Source organism: Nerophis lumbriciformis, linkage group LG18, assembly GCF_033978685.3.
Source record: "Nerophis lumbriciformis linkage group LG18, RoL_Nlum_v2.1, whole genome shotgun sequence".
Lineage (NCBI taxonomy): Eukaryota > Metazoa > Chordata > Actinopteri > Syngnathiformes > Syngnathidae > Nerophis > Nerophis lumbriciformis.
Window position 1 is genome coordinate 5,120,001 of NC_084565.2, and position 17,913 is coordinate 5,137,913.

Consider the following 17,913-nt stretch of genomic DNA (forward strand, 5'->3'; position numbering starts at 1 on the left):
CTCTCTTTTTTTATAAATATATCAAAAAATAGAATTAAAATATTTATAATAAATTAATGGAACTTCTTTTTTTTATAAATATTTATAAAAAATAAGAATAAAAAGTATTTGGACGGGGGGGATTTTTTTCCGACATTTCTCAACGTGTCCTTTGATTGGCAGACAAAGATGTGTTTTTTTCTGAACTAAAGATGATTTTTATGATGACATCACCTGCTTGATTCTTCTAAGGTTTGAAACGTGGATGGTTTCCTCCCCCTCCAGCACTTCCTCCCCGACCTTTGACCTCCCAGGTGAGTACTTTGATTGCACTTTCCTGACACCTGTAGAGCGCAACACAATTGGTCTTGTTGGCAAACACATTAGAAATAATGGAAATCTAAATAGTCTGTTCCCGTGTCAAACTGTCACCACACCCAGTAAAGCCTTGATTAAGTCATGTTGGATTCAAACAGGAATTTTACCTCATAAAATGTGATGAATTATGACCAAGTGTAAACATTCAACGAAGCATTTTTTTAGTCCGGTATGATTCCTTACATTTTGACAAAATGTTTTTATGTATGTTAGCAAGAACACGGATATTAATGATCCTCACACATAAAAATGTCTTATTTTGCGACTTCAAAGAAAAATGTGAGTGACCGATAAACATACGAAAAATGCCATTGCAAGTCAATAATCCTAACTGTTAGCATATTAGCTAATGCTAACAACGCTAGCTTGAATACATTATGATAGCACGTACAAATATGCATGAAAATACTCCTACAGACATCACACATGGGATGCTTTAGTAAGTAAAAATTGTTTTGGTTATATTGTAAAACTTGCTTGGAGTGATGATTGAAGAATCCATACGAGTAGAAACGCTATGGACGGATATTCCCAGGTATCGGGAATTGGTACCGTACCAAAACAGCTTTTTATGAAGACATACAAGCACTTTCATGTTATCATGATTCAGATATTATATGATGGTAACGTTCTTATGTTGTTGTTGTTTTAAAATTTTAAAGAGTTTTCACATTTTAAAATATTTTAACATTTTAAAGTATTTTAACTTTTGGAAATATTTTAACATTTTAAAATGTTTTCATATTTTAAAATGTTAAAATATTTTGAAGTATTTTTAAAAATGTAAAAGTTTTCATATTTTATACTTTTACATTTCAAGATATTTTCACATTTTACAAAATGTTCACATTTTTAAGTATTTTAACTTTCAAATGTCATATTTTAAAGTTTTCACATTTTAAAATATTTTAATATTTTGAAGTTTTCATATTTTAAAATATTTTTTAACATTTTGAAATATTTTCCATCCATCCATTTTCTTTGTTTTCACATCTTAAAATATTTTAACATTTCATATTTTGAAATTTTAAAATCCTTTTTTAAATTTTAAATAGTTTTCACATTTTAAAATAGTGTAACATTTAAAACAGTTTTCACATTTTAAACTGCGTTATAACATTTCAAGATATTTTCACATTATAAAATATTTTAACGTTTTTAAAAGTATTTGTACCTTTTGAAATATTGTAACATTTTGAATAGTATTCACATTTTAAATTACAAGATAATTTCACATTTTAAGATATTTGTATATTTTAAATAGTTTTCCACATTTTAAAGTGTTTTAGCATATCAAGATATTTTCACATTGTAATATATTTTCACATTTAAAATAGTTTTCACATTTTGAAATATTTTAACATTTGAAAGTACTTGAACATTTTGAAATAATTTAACATTTAAAAATGTTTTCACATTTCAAAATAAATTAACATTTCAAGATATTTTTCACATTATAAAATATTCTCATATTTTAAATAGTTTTCACATTTTTAAATAGTTTCATATTCACTGGGGTGAGTTTTTCCTTGCCCTTATGTGGGCTTTGTACCGAGGATGTCGTTGTGGCTTGTGCAGCCCTTTGAGACACTTGTGATTTAGGGCTATATAAATAAACATCGATTGATTGATTGATTTCAAATAGTTTTCACGTTTGAAAATATTTTAACACTTCAGTATATTTTAACACATCAAAATATTTTAAAGAGTTTTCACCTTTTAAAATAGTTTAACATTTCAAGATTTTTTCATATTTTAAAGAGTTTTTACATTTGAAAATGTTTTTTTAAATTTGTAAGTATTTTAACATTTTGAAATATTTTAACATTTTAAAATAGTTTAGTAAATCAATATATTTTCACATTATAAAATATTTTCGCATTTTAAATAGTTTTCATATTTTAAATAGTTAAACATTTTAAATTATTGTATAATTTAAAAATATTTTAACATCATAAAATGGTTTAACATTTCAAGATTTTTTCACATTTGGGAGTATTTTAACATTTTAAAATGTTTTCCAATTTAATGTTTTAACATGTAAATATATTTTCAATTGTTTAAATATTTTCCCATTTTAAAGTATTTTAACTTTTTGAAAAATTGACATATTTTTACATTTTAAAATATTTTAGTATTTTAAAGTTTTCACATTTTAAACTATTTTATATAATTTCAAGATCTTTTAACATTTAACAATATTTTAACATTTCATGAAAAGACAGTTTAGACTTGCCAACTATAAGCTAAAGCTAGCTTTAAGTTAATGCTAACTATAAGCTTAAGGCTTTCTATAAACTAAAGCAAACTGTAAGCTCAAGCTAGCTATAAGCTAATGCTAGCTTTGAGATAATGCTAGCTATGAGCTCAAACTTGCTATAAGTTCATGTTAACTATAAGCCAAAGCTAGTTATGAATAAAGCTACTTGTAAGTTACTGCTAACTATAAGCTATGGCTGTCTATAAACTGAACCTAGCTATAAGCTAAAGCTAAGTGTAAGCTAATGATAGCTATCAGCTAATGCTAGCTATCAGCTAATTCTAGCTTTAAGATAATGCTAGCTATGAGCTCAAACTAGCTGTAAGTTAATGTTAACTATAAGCTAAAGCTATTTATAACCAAAGCTAGCTGTAAGTTAATGCTAACTATAAGCTATGGCTATCTAGAAAATGAAGCTAGCTATAAGCTAATGCTAGTTTTATGATAATGCTAGCTATAAGTTAAAGCTAGCTATAAGTTCATGTTAGCTATAAGCTAAAGTTAGTTATAGACTAAAGCTAGTTATAATTTACTGCTAACTATAAACTAAGGCTATATATTTTCATATTTAAATTCGTTTTCATATTTTAAAATGTTTAAACATTTTAAAGTATTTTAACTATTTGAAATATTTTAACATTTTGAAATGTTTTCAAATTTTAAAGATATTTTCACTTTATAAAATATTTTCATACTTTAAATAGTTTTCACATTTTAAAATGTTTTTATATTTTAAATAGTTTTCACATTTAAAAAATATTCGAACACTTCTATAATCTAAAGCTAGCTGTAAACTCAAGTTAGCTATAAGCCAAAGCTAACTTTAAGCTAATGCTAGCTTTAAGCTAATGTTATCTTTAAGATAATGCTAGCTATAAGATAATGTTAACTATAAGCTAAAGTTAGTTATAAACTAAAGCGAGCTATAAGGTAATGCTAAGTATTAGCTAAAGCTAGCTTTAAGTTAATGCTAACTATAAGCTTAAGGCTTTCTATAAACTAAAGTGAACTGTAAGCTCAAGCTAGCTATAAGCTAGAGCTAGCTATTGGCTAATGCTAACTTTAAGATAATGCTAGCTATGAGCTAAAGCTAGCTATAAGTTAATGTTAACTATAAGCCCAAGCTAGTTATAAATAAAGCTAGTTGTAAGTTACTGCTAACTATAATCTATGGCTGTCTATAAACTAAACCTAGCTATAAGCTAGCGCTAAGTGTAAGCTAATGCTAGCTATCAGCAAAAACTTGCTATAAGTTAATGTTAACTATAAGCCCAAGCTAGTTATAAATAAAGCTAGTTGTAAGTTACTGCTAACTATAAGCTATGGCTGTCTATAAACTAAACCTAGTTATAAGCTAAAGCTAAGTGTAAGCGAATGCTAGCTATCAGCTAATGCTTGCTATCAGCTAATGCTAGCTTTAAGATAATGCTAGTAGCTATGAGTTCAAACTAGCTGTAAGTTAATGTTAACTATAAGCTAAAGCTATTTATAACTAAAGCTAGTTGTAAATGAATGCTAACTATAAGCTATGGCTATCTAGAAAATAAAGATAGCTATAAGCTAAAGCTAAATATAAGCTAATGCTAGCTTTATGATAATGCTAGCTATAAGGTAAAGCTAGCTATATGTTCATGTTAGCTATAAGCTAAAGTTAGTTATAGACTAAAGCTAGTTATAAGGTAATGCTAACTATAAACTAAGGCTATATATTTTCATATTTAAAATAGTTTTCATATTTTAAAATATTTTAACATTTTGAAATATTTTAACATTTTAAAATGTTTTCAAATAGTAAAATATTTTAACATTTCAAGATATTTAAACTTTTAAAAATATTAAAACTTTTAAAAATATTTAAATATTTTTAAGTATTTTAACTATTTGAAATATTTTAAAATTTTAAAGATATTTTCACACTTTAAATCGTTTTTATATTTTAAGTAGTTTTCACATTTTCAAATATTTGAACACTTCTATAATCTAAAGATAGCTGTAAACTCAAGTTAGCTATGAGCCAAAGCTAACTTTAAGCTAATGCTAGCTATAAGCAAATGCTAGCTTTAAGATAACGCTAGCTAAAAGCTAAAGTTAGCTATAAGTCAATGTTAACTATAAGCTTAAGTTAGTTATAAACTAAAGCGAGCTGTAAGGTAACGCTAAGTATCAGCTAAAGCTAGCTGTAAGCTAAAGCTAACTATAAGCTACGGCTATCCATAAACTAAAGCTAATGATAGATAGATAGATAGATAGATAGATAGATAGATAGATAGATAGATAGATAGATAGATAGATAGATAGATAGATAGATAGATAGATATATAGATAGATAGTACTTTATTGATTCCTTCAGGAGAGTTCCTCAGGAAAATGCCAGTTATAAACTAATGCTAGCGCTAAGATAGTGCTAGCTATAAGCTAAAGCTAGCTATAGGTTAAAATTAACTATAAGTTAAAGCTAGTTCAAAACTAAAGCTATGTATAAGATAATGCTAAGTATTAGCTATAGCTAGCTGTAAGCTACTGCTGACTATTAGCTAAACTAGCTTTTTAAAATAATGCCAGCTATAAGCAATGCCATATCCAGCCAGGGCTAACTTTAACATAATGCTAACTATGAGCTAAAGATAGCTATTAACTAACGCTAACTAATAGCTAAGGCTAACTATAGTTTAAAGCGAGTTATATACTAAACCTAGCTATAAGTTAATGCTAACTATAAGCTAGAGCTAGCTGCAAGCTAAAGCTCGCCATAAGCTAATGCTATCTATGAGCTAAACTAGCTATAAGTTAAAGCTAGCTTTTAGCTAATGCTAGCTATAAGCTAAAGCTAGCTATAAGTTAGTGTTAATTACAAGCAAAAGCCAGTTAGAAACTACAGCTAGTTGTAAGTTATTGCTAACACAGTTTATTTCAATGAGGAAGTTCCATTGATGTTCTTTCTTGCAGAATGTTGTCGAGTGAGAAGCAAGCGATTCAGTCGGCAATCAGGAAGAAGAAAGAAAGTAACGCAGTGTTGATGCGGCTGAACAGCGAACTTCAACAACAGCTGAAGGTCAACTTTTATTTAGAGATGCAATATTCATACCTTATGGAGAGAAATGCACTTCATATCTCACAAATATTATTATTATTACTAAATGTGTGTGTGTGTGTGTGTGTGTGTGTGTGTGTGTGTGTGTGTGTGTGTGTGTGTGTGTGTGTGTGTGCGTGTGTGTGTGTGTGTGTGTGTGTGTGTGTGTGTGTGTGTGTGTGTGTGTGTGTGTTATAAATGCCCAGAAGTGTAACAAAACTGACTTTGCAAAAACATGTTTAAAATATGTTGACATTAAACAATGTTAACCTTTTAAAATAGATTCACATTAAAATATTTCAATTTTGAAATATTTTCATATTTTAAATAGTTTATACATTTTGAGGTATAGTTTCACATTTAAAATGTTTTTGCATTTTAAAATATTTTAATATTTCAAACTATTTTCACGTTATAAAATATTTTCTTATTTTAAATAGTTTTCACATTTTAAAATATTTAAACATTTCAAGATATTTTCACATTTTAAAATATGTTAACATTTTAAAGTAGTTGAACTTTAAAAAAAAAACATTTTCACATTTTAAAATATTTTAACATTTTAAAGAGTTTTCACATTTTAAAACATTGTAACGTTTTAAAAATGTTTTCCCACTTTAGCTTAGTTTAACATTTCAAGCTCTTTTCACATTTGAAAATATGTTCATATTTTAAAGTTTTCCCACATTAAAATATGCATTTTAAGGTATAGTTTCACATTTTGAAATAGTTTCGTATTTTAAAGTATTTTAACATTTAAAATGTTTTTGCATTTTAAAATATTTTAACATTTCAAAATATTTTCACATTACAAAATGTTTTCTTACTTTAAATAGTTTTCACATTTTAAGATATTTAAACATTTTAAAATGTGTTCATTTTATAAAATAATTTCACATTTTAAGATATTTAAACATTTTAAAATGTTTTCATCTTATAAAATAATATCACATTTGAAGCTATTTCCACATTATAAAACAATTTCATATTTTAAATAGTTTTCCCATTTTAAAATAGTTGAACATTTCAGGATATTTTCACATTTCAGGATATTTTTACATTATAAGATATTTAAACATTTTAAAATGTTTTCGTCTTATAAAATAATATCACATTTGAAGCTATTTCCACATTATAAAACAATTTCATATTTTAAATAGTTTTCCCATTTTAAAATAGTTTAACATTTCAGGATATTTTCACATTTCAGGATATTTTCAACATTTTAAGATATTTAAACATTTTAAAATGTTTTCATCTTATAAAATAATATCACATTTTAAGATATTTAAACATTTTAAAATGTTTTCATCTTATAAAATAATATGTTATTTGAAGCTATTTACACATCATAAAACTATTTCACATTTTAAATAGTTTTCCCATTTTAAAATAGTTGAACATTTCAGGATATTTTCACATTTTAAGATATTTTCACATTTTAAGATATTTAAACATTCTAAAATGTTTTCATCTTATAAAATAATATCACATTTGAAGCTATTTCCACATTATAAAACAATTTCATATTTTAAATAGTTTTCCCATTTTAAAATAGTTGAACATTTCAGGATATTTTCACATTGTAAGATATTAAACATTTTAAAATGTGTTCATCTTATAAAATAATATCACATTTGAAGCTATTTCCACATTATAAAACAATTTCATATATTAAATAGTTTTCACATTTTAAAATAGTTGAACATTTCAGGATATTTTTACATTTCAGGATATTTTCACATTTCAGGATATTTTCAACATTTAAAGATATTTAAACATTTTAAAATGTTTTCATCTTATAAAATAATATCACATTTTAAGATATTTAAACATTTTAAAATGTTTTCATCTTATAAAATAATATCACATTTGAAGCTATTTACACATTATAAAACTATTTCACATTTTAAATAGTTTTCCCATTTTGAAATACCGGTAGTTGAACATTTCAGGATATTTTCACATTTTAAGATATTAAACATTTTAAAATGTGTTCATCATATAAAATAATATCACATTTGAAGCTATTTCCACATTATAAAACATTTTCATATTTTAAATAGTTTTCCCATTTTAAAATAGTTGAACATTTCAGGATATTTTCACATTTTAAGATATTTTCACATTTTAAGATATTTAAACATTTTAAAATGTTTTCATCTTATAAAATAATATCACATTTGAAGCTATTTACACATTATAAAACTATTTCACATTTTAAATAGTTTTCCCATTTTGAAATAGTTGAACATTTCAGGATATTTTCACATTTTAAGATATTAAACATTTTAAAATGTGTTCATCATATAAAATAATATCACATTTGAAGCTATTTCCACATTATAAAACATTTTCATATTTTAAATAGTTTTCCCATTTTAAAATAGTTGAACATTTCAGGATATTTTCACATTTTAAGATATTTTCACATTTTAAGATATTTAAACATTTTAAAATGTTTTCATCTTATAAAATAATATCACATTTGACGCTATTTCCACATCATAAAACAATTTAATATTTTAAACAGTTTTCCCATTTTAAAATAGTTTAACATTTCAGGATGAATTTCACATTTTAAGATATTTAAACATTTTAAAATGTTTTCATCCTTTAAAATAATATCACATTTGAAGCTATTTCCACATTATAAAACAATTTCATATTTTAAATAGTTTTCCCATTTTAAAATAGTTGAACATGTCAGGATATTTTCACATTTCTGGATATTTTCAACATTTAAAGATATTTAAACATTTTAAAATGTTTTCATCTTATAAAATAATATCACATTTTAAGATATTTAAACATTTTAAAATGTTTTAATCTTATAAAATAATATCACATTTGAAGCTATTTACACATTATAAACCTATTTCACATTTTAAATAGTTATCCCATTTTAAAATAGTTGAACATTTCGGGATATTTTCACATTTCAGGATATTTAAACATTTTAAGGTATTAAACATTTTAAAATGTTTTCATCTTATAAAATAATATCACATTTGAAGCTATTTCCACATTATAAAACAATTTCAAATTTTAAATAGATTTCTCATTTAAAAATAGTTGAACATTTCAGGATATTTTCACATTTTAAGATATTTAAACATTTTAAAATGTTTTCATCTTATAAAATAATATCACATTTGAAGTTATTTCCACATCATAAAACAATTTAATATTTTAAATAGTTTTCCCATTTAAAAATAGTTTAACATTTCAGGATGAATTTCCCATTTTAAGATATTTAAACATTTTAAAAGGTTTTCATCTTATAAAATAATATCACATTTGAAGCTATTTCCACATTATAAAACAATTTCATATTTTAAATATTTTCCCCATTTTAAAATAGTTGAACATTTCAAGATATTTTCACATTTCAGGATATTTTCAACATTTTAAGATATTTAAACAGTTTAAAATGTTTTCATATTATAAAATAATATCACATTTTAAGCTATTTACACATTATAAAACTATTTCACATTTTAAATAGTTTTCCCATTTTAAAATAGTTGAACATATCAGGATATTTTCACATTTTAAGATATTAAACATTTTAAAATGTTTTCATCTTATAAAATAATATCACATTTGAAGCTATTTCCACATTATGAAACAATTTCATATTTTAAATAGTTTTCCCATTTTAAAACAGTTGAACATTTCAGGATATTTTCACATTTTAAGATATTTTCACATTTTAAGATATTTAAACATTTTAAAATGTTTTCATCTTATAAAATGATATCACATTTGACGCTATTTCCACATCATAAAACAATTTAATATTTAAAAAGGGACAAGCGGTATAAAATGAATGGATAAATAGTTTTCCCATTTTAAAATAGTTGAACATTTCAGGATATTTTCACATTTTAAGATATTTAAACCTTTTGAAATGTGTTCATCTTATAAAATAATATCGCATTTGAAGCTATTTTCACATTATAAAACAATTTCATATTTTAAATAGCTTTCCCATTTTAAAATAGTTGAACATTTCAGGATATTTTCACATTTTAAGATATTTAAACATTTTAAAATGTGTTCATCTTATAAAATAATATCACCTTTTAAATATTTAAACATTTTAAAATGTGTTCATCTTATAAAATAACATCACATTTTAAGATATAAACATTATAAAACAATTTCATATTTTAAATAGTTTTCCCATTTTAAAATAGTTGAACATTTCAGGATATTTTCAACATTTAAAGATATTTAAACATTTTAAAATGTTTTCGTTTTATAAAATAATATCACATTTTAAGATATTTAAACATTTTAAAATGTTTTCATCTTATAAAATAATATCACATTTGAAGCTATTTACACATTATAAAACTATTTCACATTTTAAATAGTTTTCCCATTTTAAAATAGTTGAACATTTCAGGATATTTTCACATTTTAAGATATTTTCACATTTTAAGATATTTAAACATTTTAAATTGTTTTCATCTTATAAAATAATATCATATTTGACGCTATTTCCACATCATAAAACAATTTAATATTTAAAAAGGGACAAGCGGTAGAAAATGGATGGATAAATAGTTTTTTCATTTTAAAATAGTTGAACATTTCAGGATATTTTCACATTTTAAGATATTTAAACCTTTTGAAATGTGTTTATCTTATAAAATAATATCACATTTGAAGCTATATCCACATTATAAAACAAGTTCATATTTTAATAGTTTTCCCATTTTAAAATAGTTGAACATTTCAGGATATTTTCACATTTCAGGATATTTTCACATATCAGGATATTTTCAACATTTAAAGATATTTAAACATTTTAAAATGTTTTCATCTTATAAAATAATATCAAATTGTAAGATATTTAAACATTTTAAAATGTTTTCATTTTATAAAATAATATCACATTTTAAGCTATTTACACATTATAAAACTATTTCACATTTTAAATAGTTTTCCCATTTTGAAATAGTTGAACATTTCAGGATATTTTCACATTTCAGGATATTTAAACATTTTAAGGTATTAAACATTTTCAAATGTGTTCAACTTATAAAATAATATCACATTTGAAGCTATTTCCACATTATAAAACAATTTCATATTTTAAATAGTTTTCCCATTTTAAAATAGTTGAACATTTCAGGATATTTTCACATTTTAAGATACTGTATTTTCACATTTTAAGATATTTAAACATTTTAAAATGTTTTCATCTTATAAAATAATATCACATTTGAAGCTATTTCCACATTATAAAACAATTTCATATTCTAAATAGTTTTCCCATTTTAAAATAGTTGAACATTTCAGGATATTTTCAACATTTTAAGATATTTAAACAGTTTAAAATGTTTTCATCTTATAAAATAATATCACATTTTAAGATATTCAAACATTTTAAAATGTTTTCATCTTATAAAATAATATCACATTTTAAGCTATTTACACATTATAAAACTATTTCACATTTTAAATAGTTTTCCCATTTTGAAATAGTTGAACATTTCAGGATATTTTCACATTTCAGGATATTTTCAACATTTTAAGATATTTAAACAGTTTAAAATGTTTTCATCTTATAAAATAATATCACATTTTAAGATATTTAAACATTTTAAAATGTTTTCATTTTCCATCCATCCATCCATCCATCTTCTTCCGCTTATCCGAGGTCGGGTCGCGGGGGCAGCAGCTTAAGCAGGGAAGCCCAGACTTCCCTCTCCCCAGCCACTTCGTCCAGCTCTTCCTGTGGGACCCCGAGGCGTTCCCAGGCCAGCCGGGAGACATAGTCTTCCCAACGTGTCCTGGGTCTTCCCCGCGGCCTCCTACCGGTGGGACGTGCCCTAAACACCTCCCTAGGGAGGCGTTCGGGTGGCATCCTGACCAGATGCCCGAACCACCTCATCTGGCTCCTCTCGATGTGGAGGAGCAGCGGCTTTACTTTGAGCTCCTCCCGGATGGCAGAGCTTCTCATCTCTTTTCATTTTATAAAATAATATCACATTTGAAGCTATTTCCACATCATAAAACAATTTCATATTTTAAATAGTTTTCCCATTTTAAAATAGTTTAACATTTCAGGGTGAATTTCACATTTTAAGATATTTAAACATTTTAAAATGTTTTCATCTTATAAAATAATATCACATTTGAAGCTATTTCCACATTATAAAACAATTTCATATTTTAAATAGTTTTCCCATTTTAAAATAGTTGAACATTTCAGGATATTTTCACATTTCAGGATATTTTCAACATTTTAAGATATTTAAACAGTTTAAAATGTTTTCATCTTATAAAATAATATCACATTTTAAGATATTCAAACATTTTAAAATGTTTTCATCTTATAAAATAATATCACATTTTAAGCTATTTACACATTATAAAACTATTTCACATTTTAAATAGTTTTCCCATTTTAAAATAGTTGAACATTTCAGGATATTTTCACATTTTAAGATATTAAACATTTTAAAATGTGTTCATCTTATAAAATAATATCACATTTGAAGCTATTTCCACATTATAAAACAAGTTCATATTTTAATAGTTTTCCCATTTTAAAATAGTTTAACATTTCAGGGTGAATTTCACATTTTAAGATATTTCAACATTTTAAAATGTTTTCATCTTATAAAATAATATCACATTTGAAGCTATTTCCACATTATAAAACAATTTCATATTTTAAATAGTTTTCCCATTTTAAAATAGTTGAACATTTCAGGATATTTTCACATTTCAGGATATTTTCACATATCAGGATATTTTCAACATTTAAAGATATTTAAACATTTTAAAATGTTTTCATCTTATAAAATAATATCAAATTGTAAGATATTTAAACATTTTAAAATGTTTTCATTTTATAAAATAATATCACATTTTAAGCTATTTACACATTATAAAACTATTTCACATTTTAAATAGTTTTCCCATTTTGAAATAGTTGAACATTTCAGGATATTTTCACATTTCAGGATATTTAAACATTTTAAGGTATTAAACATTTTCAAATGTGTTCAACTTATAAAATAATATCACATTTGAAGCTATTTCCACATTATAAAACAATTTCATATTTTAAATAGTTTTCCCATTTTAAAATAGTTGAACATTTCAGGATATTTTCACATTTTAAGATACTGTATTTTCACATTTTAAGATATTTAAACATTTTAAAATGTTTTCATCTTATAAAATAATATCACATTTGAAGCTATTTCCACATTATAAAACAATTTCATATTCTAAATAGTTTTCCCATTTTAAAATAGTTGAACATTTCAGGATATTTTCAACATTTTAAGATATTTAAACAGTTTAAAATGTTTTCATCTTATAAAATAATATCACATTTTAAGATATTCAAACATTTTAAAATGTTTTCATCTTATAAAATAATATCGCATTTTAAGCTATTTACACATTATAAAACTATTTCACATTTTAAATAGTTTTCCCATTTTAAAATAGTTGAACATTTCAGGATATTTTCACATTTTAAGATATTAAACATTTTAAAATGTGTTCATCTTATAAAATAATATCACATTTGAAGCTATTTCCACATTATAAAACAAGTTCATATTTTAATAGTTTTCCCATTTTAAAATAGTTGAACATTTCAGGACATTTTCACATTTTGGAATATTTCACATTTCCAAACTTGAGTCAGATATTTCCAGGTGTTTCTTGGCTGCGAGGCAGCAGGTGTACAGTAGGAGGTTATTAATAATAGTATCAGTATTATTGTTATTAATAGCATGAAGGAACGTTCTTCATTCTTCTTGCAAACGACCCAGCAGTGAAAGATTTGACACTCCTTGGAACGTGACGCTTCAAACTCCAAAAGATGTTCCACAATCAACTCGCCAACTGCAAACATGCAAACTGTGGTGGTCACCAAGTGTCTCCGCATTATTTTCATGCTTTTGAAGCGCCGGCGGAATTTCCAGCGTGGCTTTTTTTAGACGCTCGGAATCCGAGCTGGCCGGCGGCATTCCCAACTGTCCGCTGGGAAGAAGATCTTGGGTCACGTGATCTCTCTCTGGCTGCAGGTGGTCCATCGCCACAGGGTCGCCTTGGAGACCCAGCTGGACCTCCTGCGTCCTATGACCTCCGTGTGACCTTCGCATGACCCGATCAACCAGCTATTGCAAGGAATTTAGGGATTTCACCATCTACGCTCTGTAATATCATCAAAAGGTTCAGAGAATCTGGAGAAATCACTGCACGTAAGCCATGATATTACGCACCTTGGATCCCTCAGGCGGTACCGCATCAAAAAGCCACATCGGTGTGTAAAGGATATCACCACATGGGCTCGGGAACACTTCAGAAACCCACTGTCAGTAACTACAGTTGGTCGCTACATCTGTAAGTGCAAGTTAAAACTCTACTATGCAAAGCCAAAGCCATTTATCAACAACACCCAGACATGCCACCAGCTTCGCTGGGCATGAGCTCATCTAAGATGGACTGATGCAAAGTGGAAAAGTGTTCTGTGGTCTGACGAGTCCTCATTTGAAATTGTATTTGGAAACTGTGGACGTCAAAGAAGAAAAGAACCACTGCACTATTATAGGCGCAAAGTGTAAAAGGCAGCATGTGTATTAGTGCCCAAGACATGGGTAACTTACACATCTGTGAAGGCGCCATTAATGCTGAAAGGTACATACAGGTTTTGGAGCAACATATGTTGCCATCCAAGCAACGTTATCATGGACGCCCCTGCTTATTTCAGCAAGACAATGCCAAGCCACGCGTTACAACAGCGTGGCTTTGTAGTAAAAGAGTGCAGGTACTAGACTGGCCTGCCTGTAGTCCAGACATTGAAAATGTGTGAAGGCTAAAATATGAGAAGGGAGACTGTTGAACAACTTAAGCTGTACATCAAGCAAGAATGGGAAATAATTCCACTTCAAAAATGTGTCTCTTCAGCAGTGTTGGGTTAGTTACTGAAAAACAGTAACTAGTTACAGTTACTAGTTACTTTATTTCAAAAGTAACTCAGTTACTTACACCAAAAAGTAATGCGTTACTGTGAAAAGTAACTATTTAGTTACTTCTTCTACTTTTTTTTTTTTAAAGCTCCCATTAATGCCCTTTTAGCCTTCATTTTAGTACTGTTATTGCACTGGAGAATAATACAATGTGTTGATCAACTTGACATACATTTGCATCACTGAACTCTGCTAAGCAATGTGCTCTACATACAACACACAAAGACAAAGATATGTTTCAAAGGGCCAATTTATTTCAGGCCAGAACAAATTGACAAAACTATTTTAAATAGCTGCAACATAACATACATAAGTAACAAACAGCATAGTAACACTAACACTAACACTAACCACGTTAAACCCAGATTCCGAACTAATAAAGGTCTTAACTCATTCTCTTTCTATGCCACTTCAATATGGAATGCACTCCCAACAGGTGTAAAAGAAAGGGCATCTCTATCCTCCTTCAAAACCGCACTAAAAGAACATCTCCAGGCAACTACAACCCTAAACTAACACCCTCCCTTCCACATAATACCTCTTCGGATTGTAAATAATCAAATGTAGACACTTTTTCTTATACTTTCTGATCTCTCTCTCTGTGTCCACTACTTGCTGTACATATCCTACCAAGTCAGTCCTACACTGTTCCAATGTCCATTTCTCTGATGATGCAATTGTTGATGACTGAAGTGTTGATACCAAACAAACCTACCCCCCCCCCCCTCCATATCCCACACCCCGGATTGTAAATAATGTAAATAATTCAATGTATATACCCTGATGATTATCTTGTGTGATGACTGTATTATGATGTTAGTATATATTTGATAGTACCGTATTTTCCGCACTATAAGGCGCACCGGATTATTAGCCGCACCTTCAATGAATTACATATTTCATAACTTTGTCCACCAATAAGCCGCCCCGGATTATAAGCCGCGCCTACGCTGCGCTAAAGGGAATGTCAAAAAAACAGTCAGATAGTTCAGTCAAACTTTAATAATATATTGAAAACCAGCGTTCTAACAACTCTGTCCCAAAATGTACGCAAATGTGCAATCACAAACATAGTAAAATTCAAAATGGTGTAGAGCAATAGCAACATAATGTTGCTCGAACGTTAATGTCACAACACACAAAATAAACATAGCGCTCACCTTCTGAAGTTATTCTTCATTCGTAAATCCTTCGAATTCTTCGTCTTCGGTGTCCGAATTGAAAAGTTGCGCAAGCGTGGGATCCAAAATGGCCGGTTCCGTCTCGTCGAAGTCATCGGAGTCAGTGTCGCTGTTGTTCTGTGAATCCTGCCTTCCGGAAAGCTCGGACCACAGTTGTGACCGAAATATCTGCCCAGGCATTTACGATCCACTGGCAAATGTTGGCGTATGTCGTCCGGCGCTGTCTGCCCGTCTTAGTGAAGGTGTGTTCGCCTTCGGAGCTGTGTGAAAAAAGCCACCCGGCCTCTTCGCGTAAACTTCCCTTAACCACTCGCTCATCTTTTCTTCATCCATCCATCCCTTCGAGTTAGCTTTTATGATGACGCCGGCTGGAAAGGTCTCTTTTGGCAAGGTCTTCCTTTTGAATATCACCATGGGTGGAAGTTAGCATGGCAAGCTAGAACCACAGTGAAGGATGACTTCTCATTCCCTGTGGTGCGAATATTCACCGTACGTGCTCCCGTTCCACAGTGCGGTTCACAGGAATATCAGTTGCTGTGAAATACGGTAGTAATCCGTGTGCGGATGGAGAGATTGCGTCTTTTTATGAACCGGATCCTTGTCGCTTAGTAGGAGCCATTTTGTGGTCTTTACAGATGTAAACAGGAAATGAAACGTACGGTGATATCCGCGCGTTTTTTCTTCTTCTTCCGGGGGCGGGTGGTTGCTTACAGTAGAAGAAGAAGCGCTTCCTGTTCTATGGGGGCGGGTGCTTTCCTTGGCGGTTGCTTGCGTAGAAGAAGAAGCGCTTCCTGTTCTACCGGGAAAAAAGATGGCGGCTGTTTACCGAAGTTGCGAGATCGAAACTTTATGAAAATGAATCGTAATAAAGCGCACCGGGTTATAAGGCGCACTGTCAGCTTTTGAGAAAATGTGTGGTTTTTAGGTGCGCCTTATAGTGCGGAAAATACGGTATATATCTGTATCTGGACCCCGACTTAAACAAGTTAAAAAACTTATTTGGGTGTTACCATTTAGTGGTCAATTGTACGGAATATGTACTGTACTGTGCAATCTACTAATAAAAGTTTCAATCAATCAATCAATCAATCAACAACATAGCTGTAAAGCTGGCTTCACCTAAGGAAGGCACACGTGACATACACAGAGCCTAACCAGGCAGATTTGAATTGTTGTTTTGGGCAGTAGACGGGATCTTTGATCCAAGACACAACTTACATTTAACTAAAATGTTCTTTTCTTTGTGCTCGACAAAAGAAAAGAAGTGAGAATATCTCATACTTGCCAACCCTCCCGAATTTCACTGCCTCTCCCTGGGACAACCATTCTCCAAATTTCTGCCGATTTCCAGCCGGACTTAAGGCACGCCCCCTCCCGGTCTGTGCGGATCTGAGTGGGGACAGCCTGTCGTCACGTCCGCTTGGCCAACCAAAAAGTAACCACAGAACACTATACCGTATCCGAGATGGCGGCGCGCACAGACGCAGCGGCTTACGGCTCTCCGTTTCAGTGCTCTTTCTTCCTTCTTTTCTTCATGTTTTTTTTCCTTTTGTGCACCACCTGTACTGCAAACACCCGGTACACCCGCCAGTCACTCTTGGATATCGGTAACTCGCACCAGATATCTGTTTCGAGCGACTTTCCCCACGAGCACAACATCCCAGATGACATAGCGAGAGCACAGGGCTCTCCGTGGTTTGTTGTCGGGTCTGGGAGACGGTGCAGACGGAGGAGGGAGAGGAAGCAGAAGCGTGGCCGCAGGTCCGGCGTCTTGCTCAGGCTTAGGAAACAACCCCACAAGCCACCTCTACCGAGCCTGTTCCTCTCTAATGCCAGATCCCTTGTACAGAAGATGGACGACCTGGAGTTACAACTTGCTGGAAACCGCTATGTTCGGGACTGTTGTGCTATGATTATCACCGAAACCTGGCTTCACCCGGAAATACCCGATGCTAGCATGCAGCTAGCCGGACGCACTCTGCTCCGCCGGGACAGAACTAAGGACTCCGGTAAGAGCAGAGGAGGGGGGCTCTG

General features: G+C 29.4%; 1 protein-coding gene across 1 annotated transcript in view; it reads left to right on the plus strand.

Moving 5' to 3' along the window:
• reps2 (RALBP1 associated Eps domain containing 2) overlaps positions 1–5,578 on the plus strand; it is a 34,099-nt gene extending 28,521 nt beyond the window's left edge. The window contains exons 10-11 of the mRNA XM_061978511.2: positions 232–293; positions 5,564–5,578. Coding sequence (XP_061834495.2) covers positions 232–293; positions 5,564–5,578 — 77 coding nt within the window. The remainder of the gene's footprint in view (positions 1–231; positions 294–5,563) is intronic.
• Positions 5,579–17,913: the final 12,335 nt, after the last annotated feature.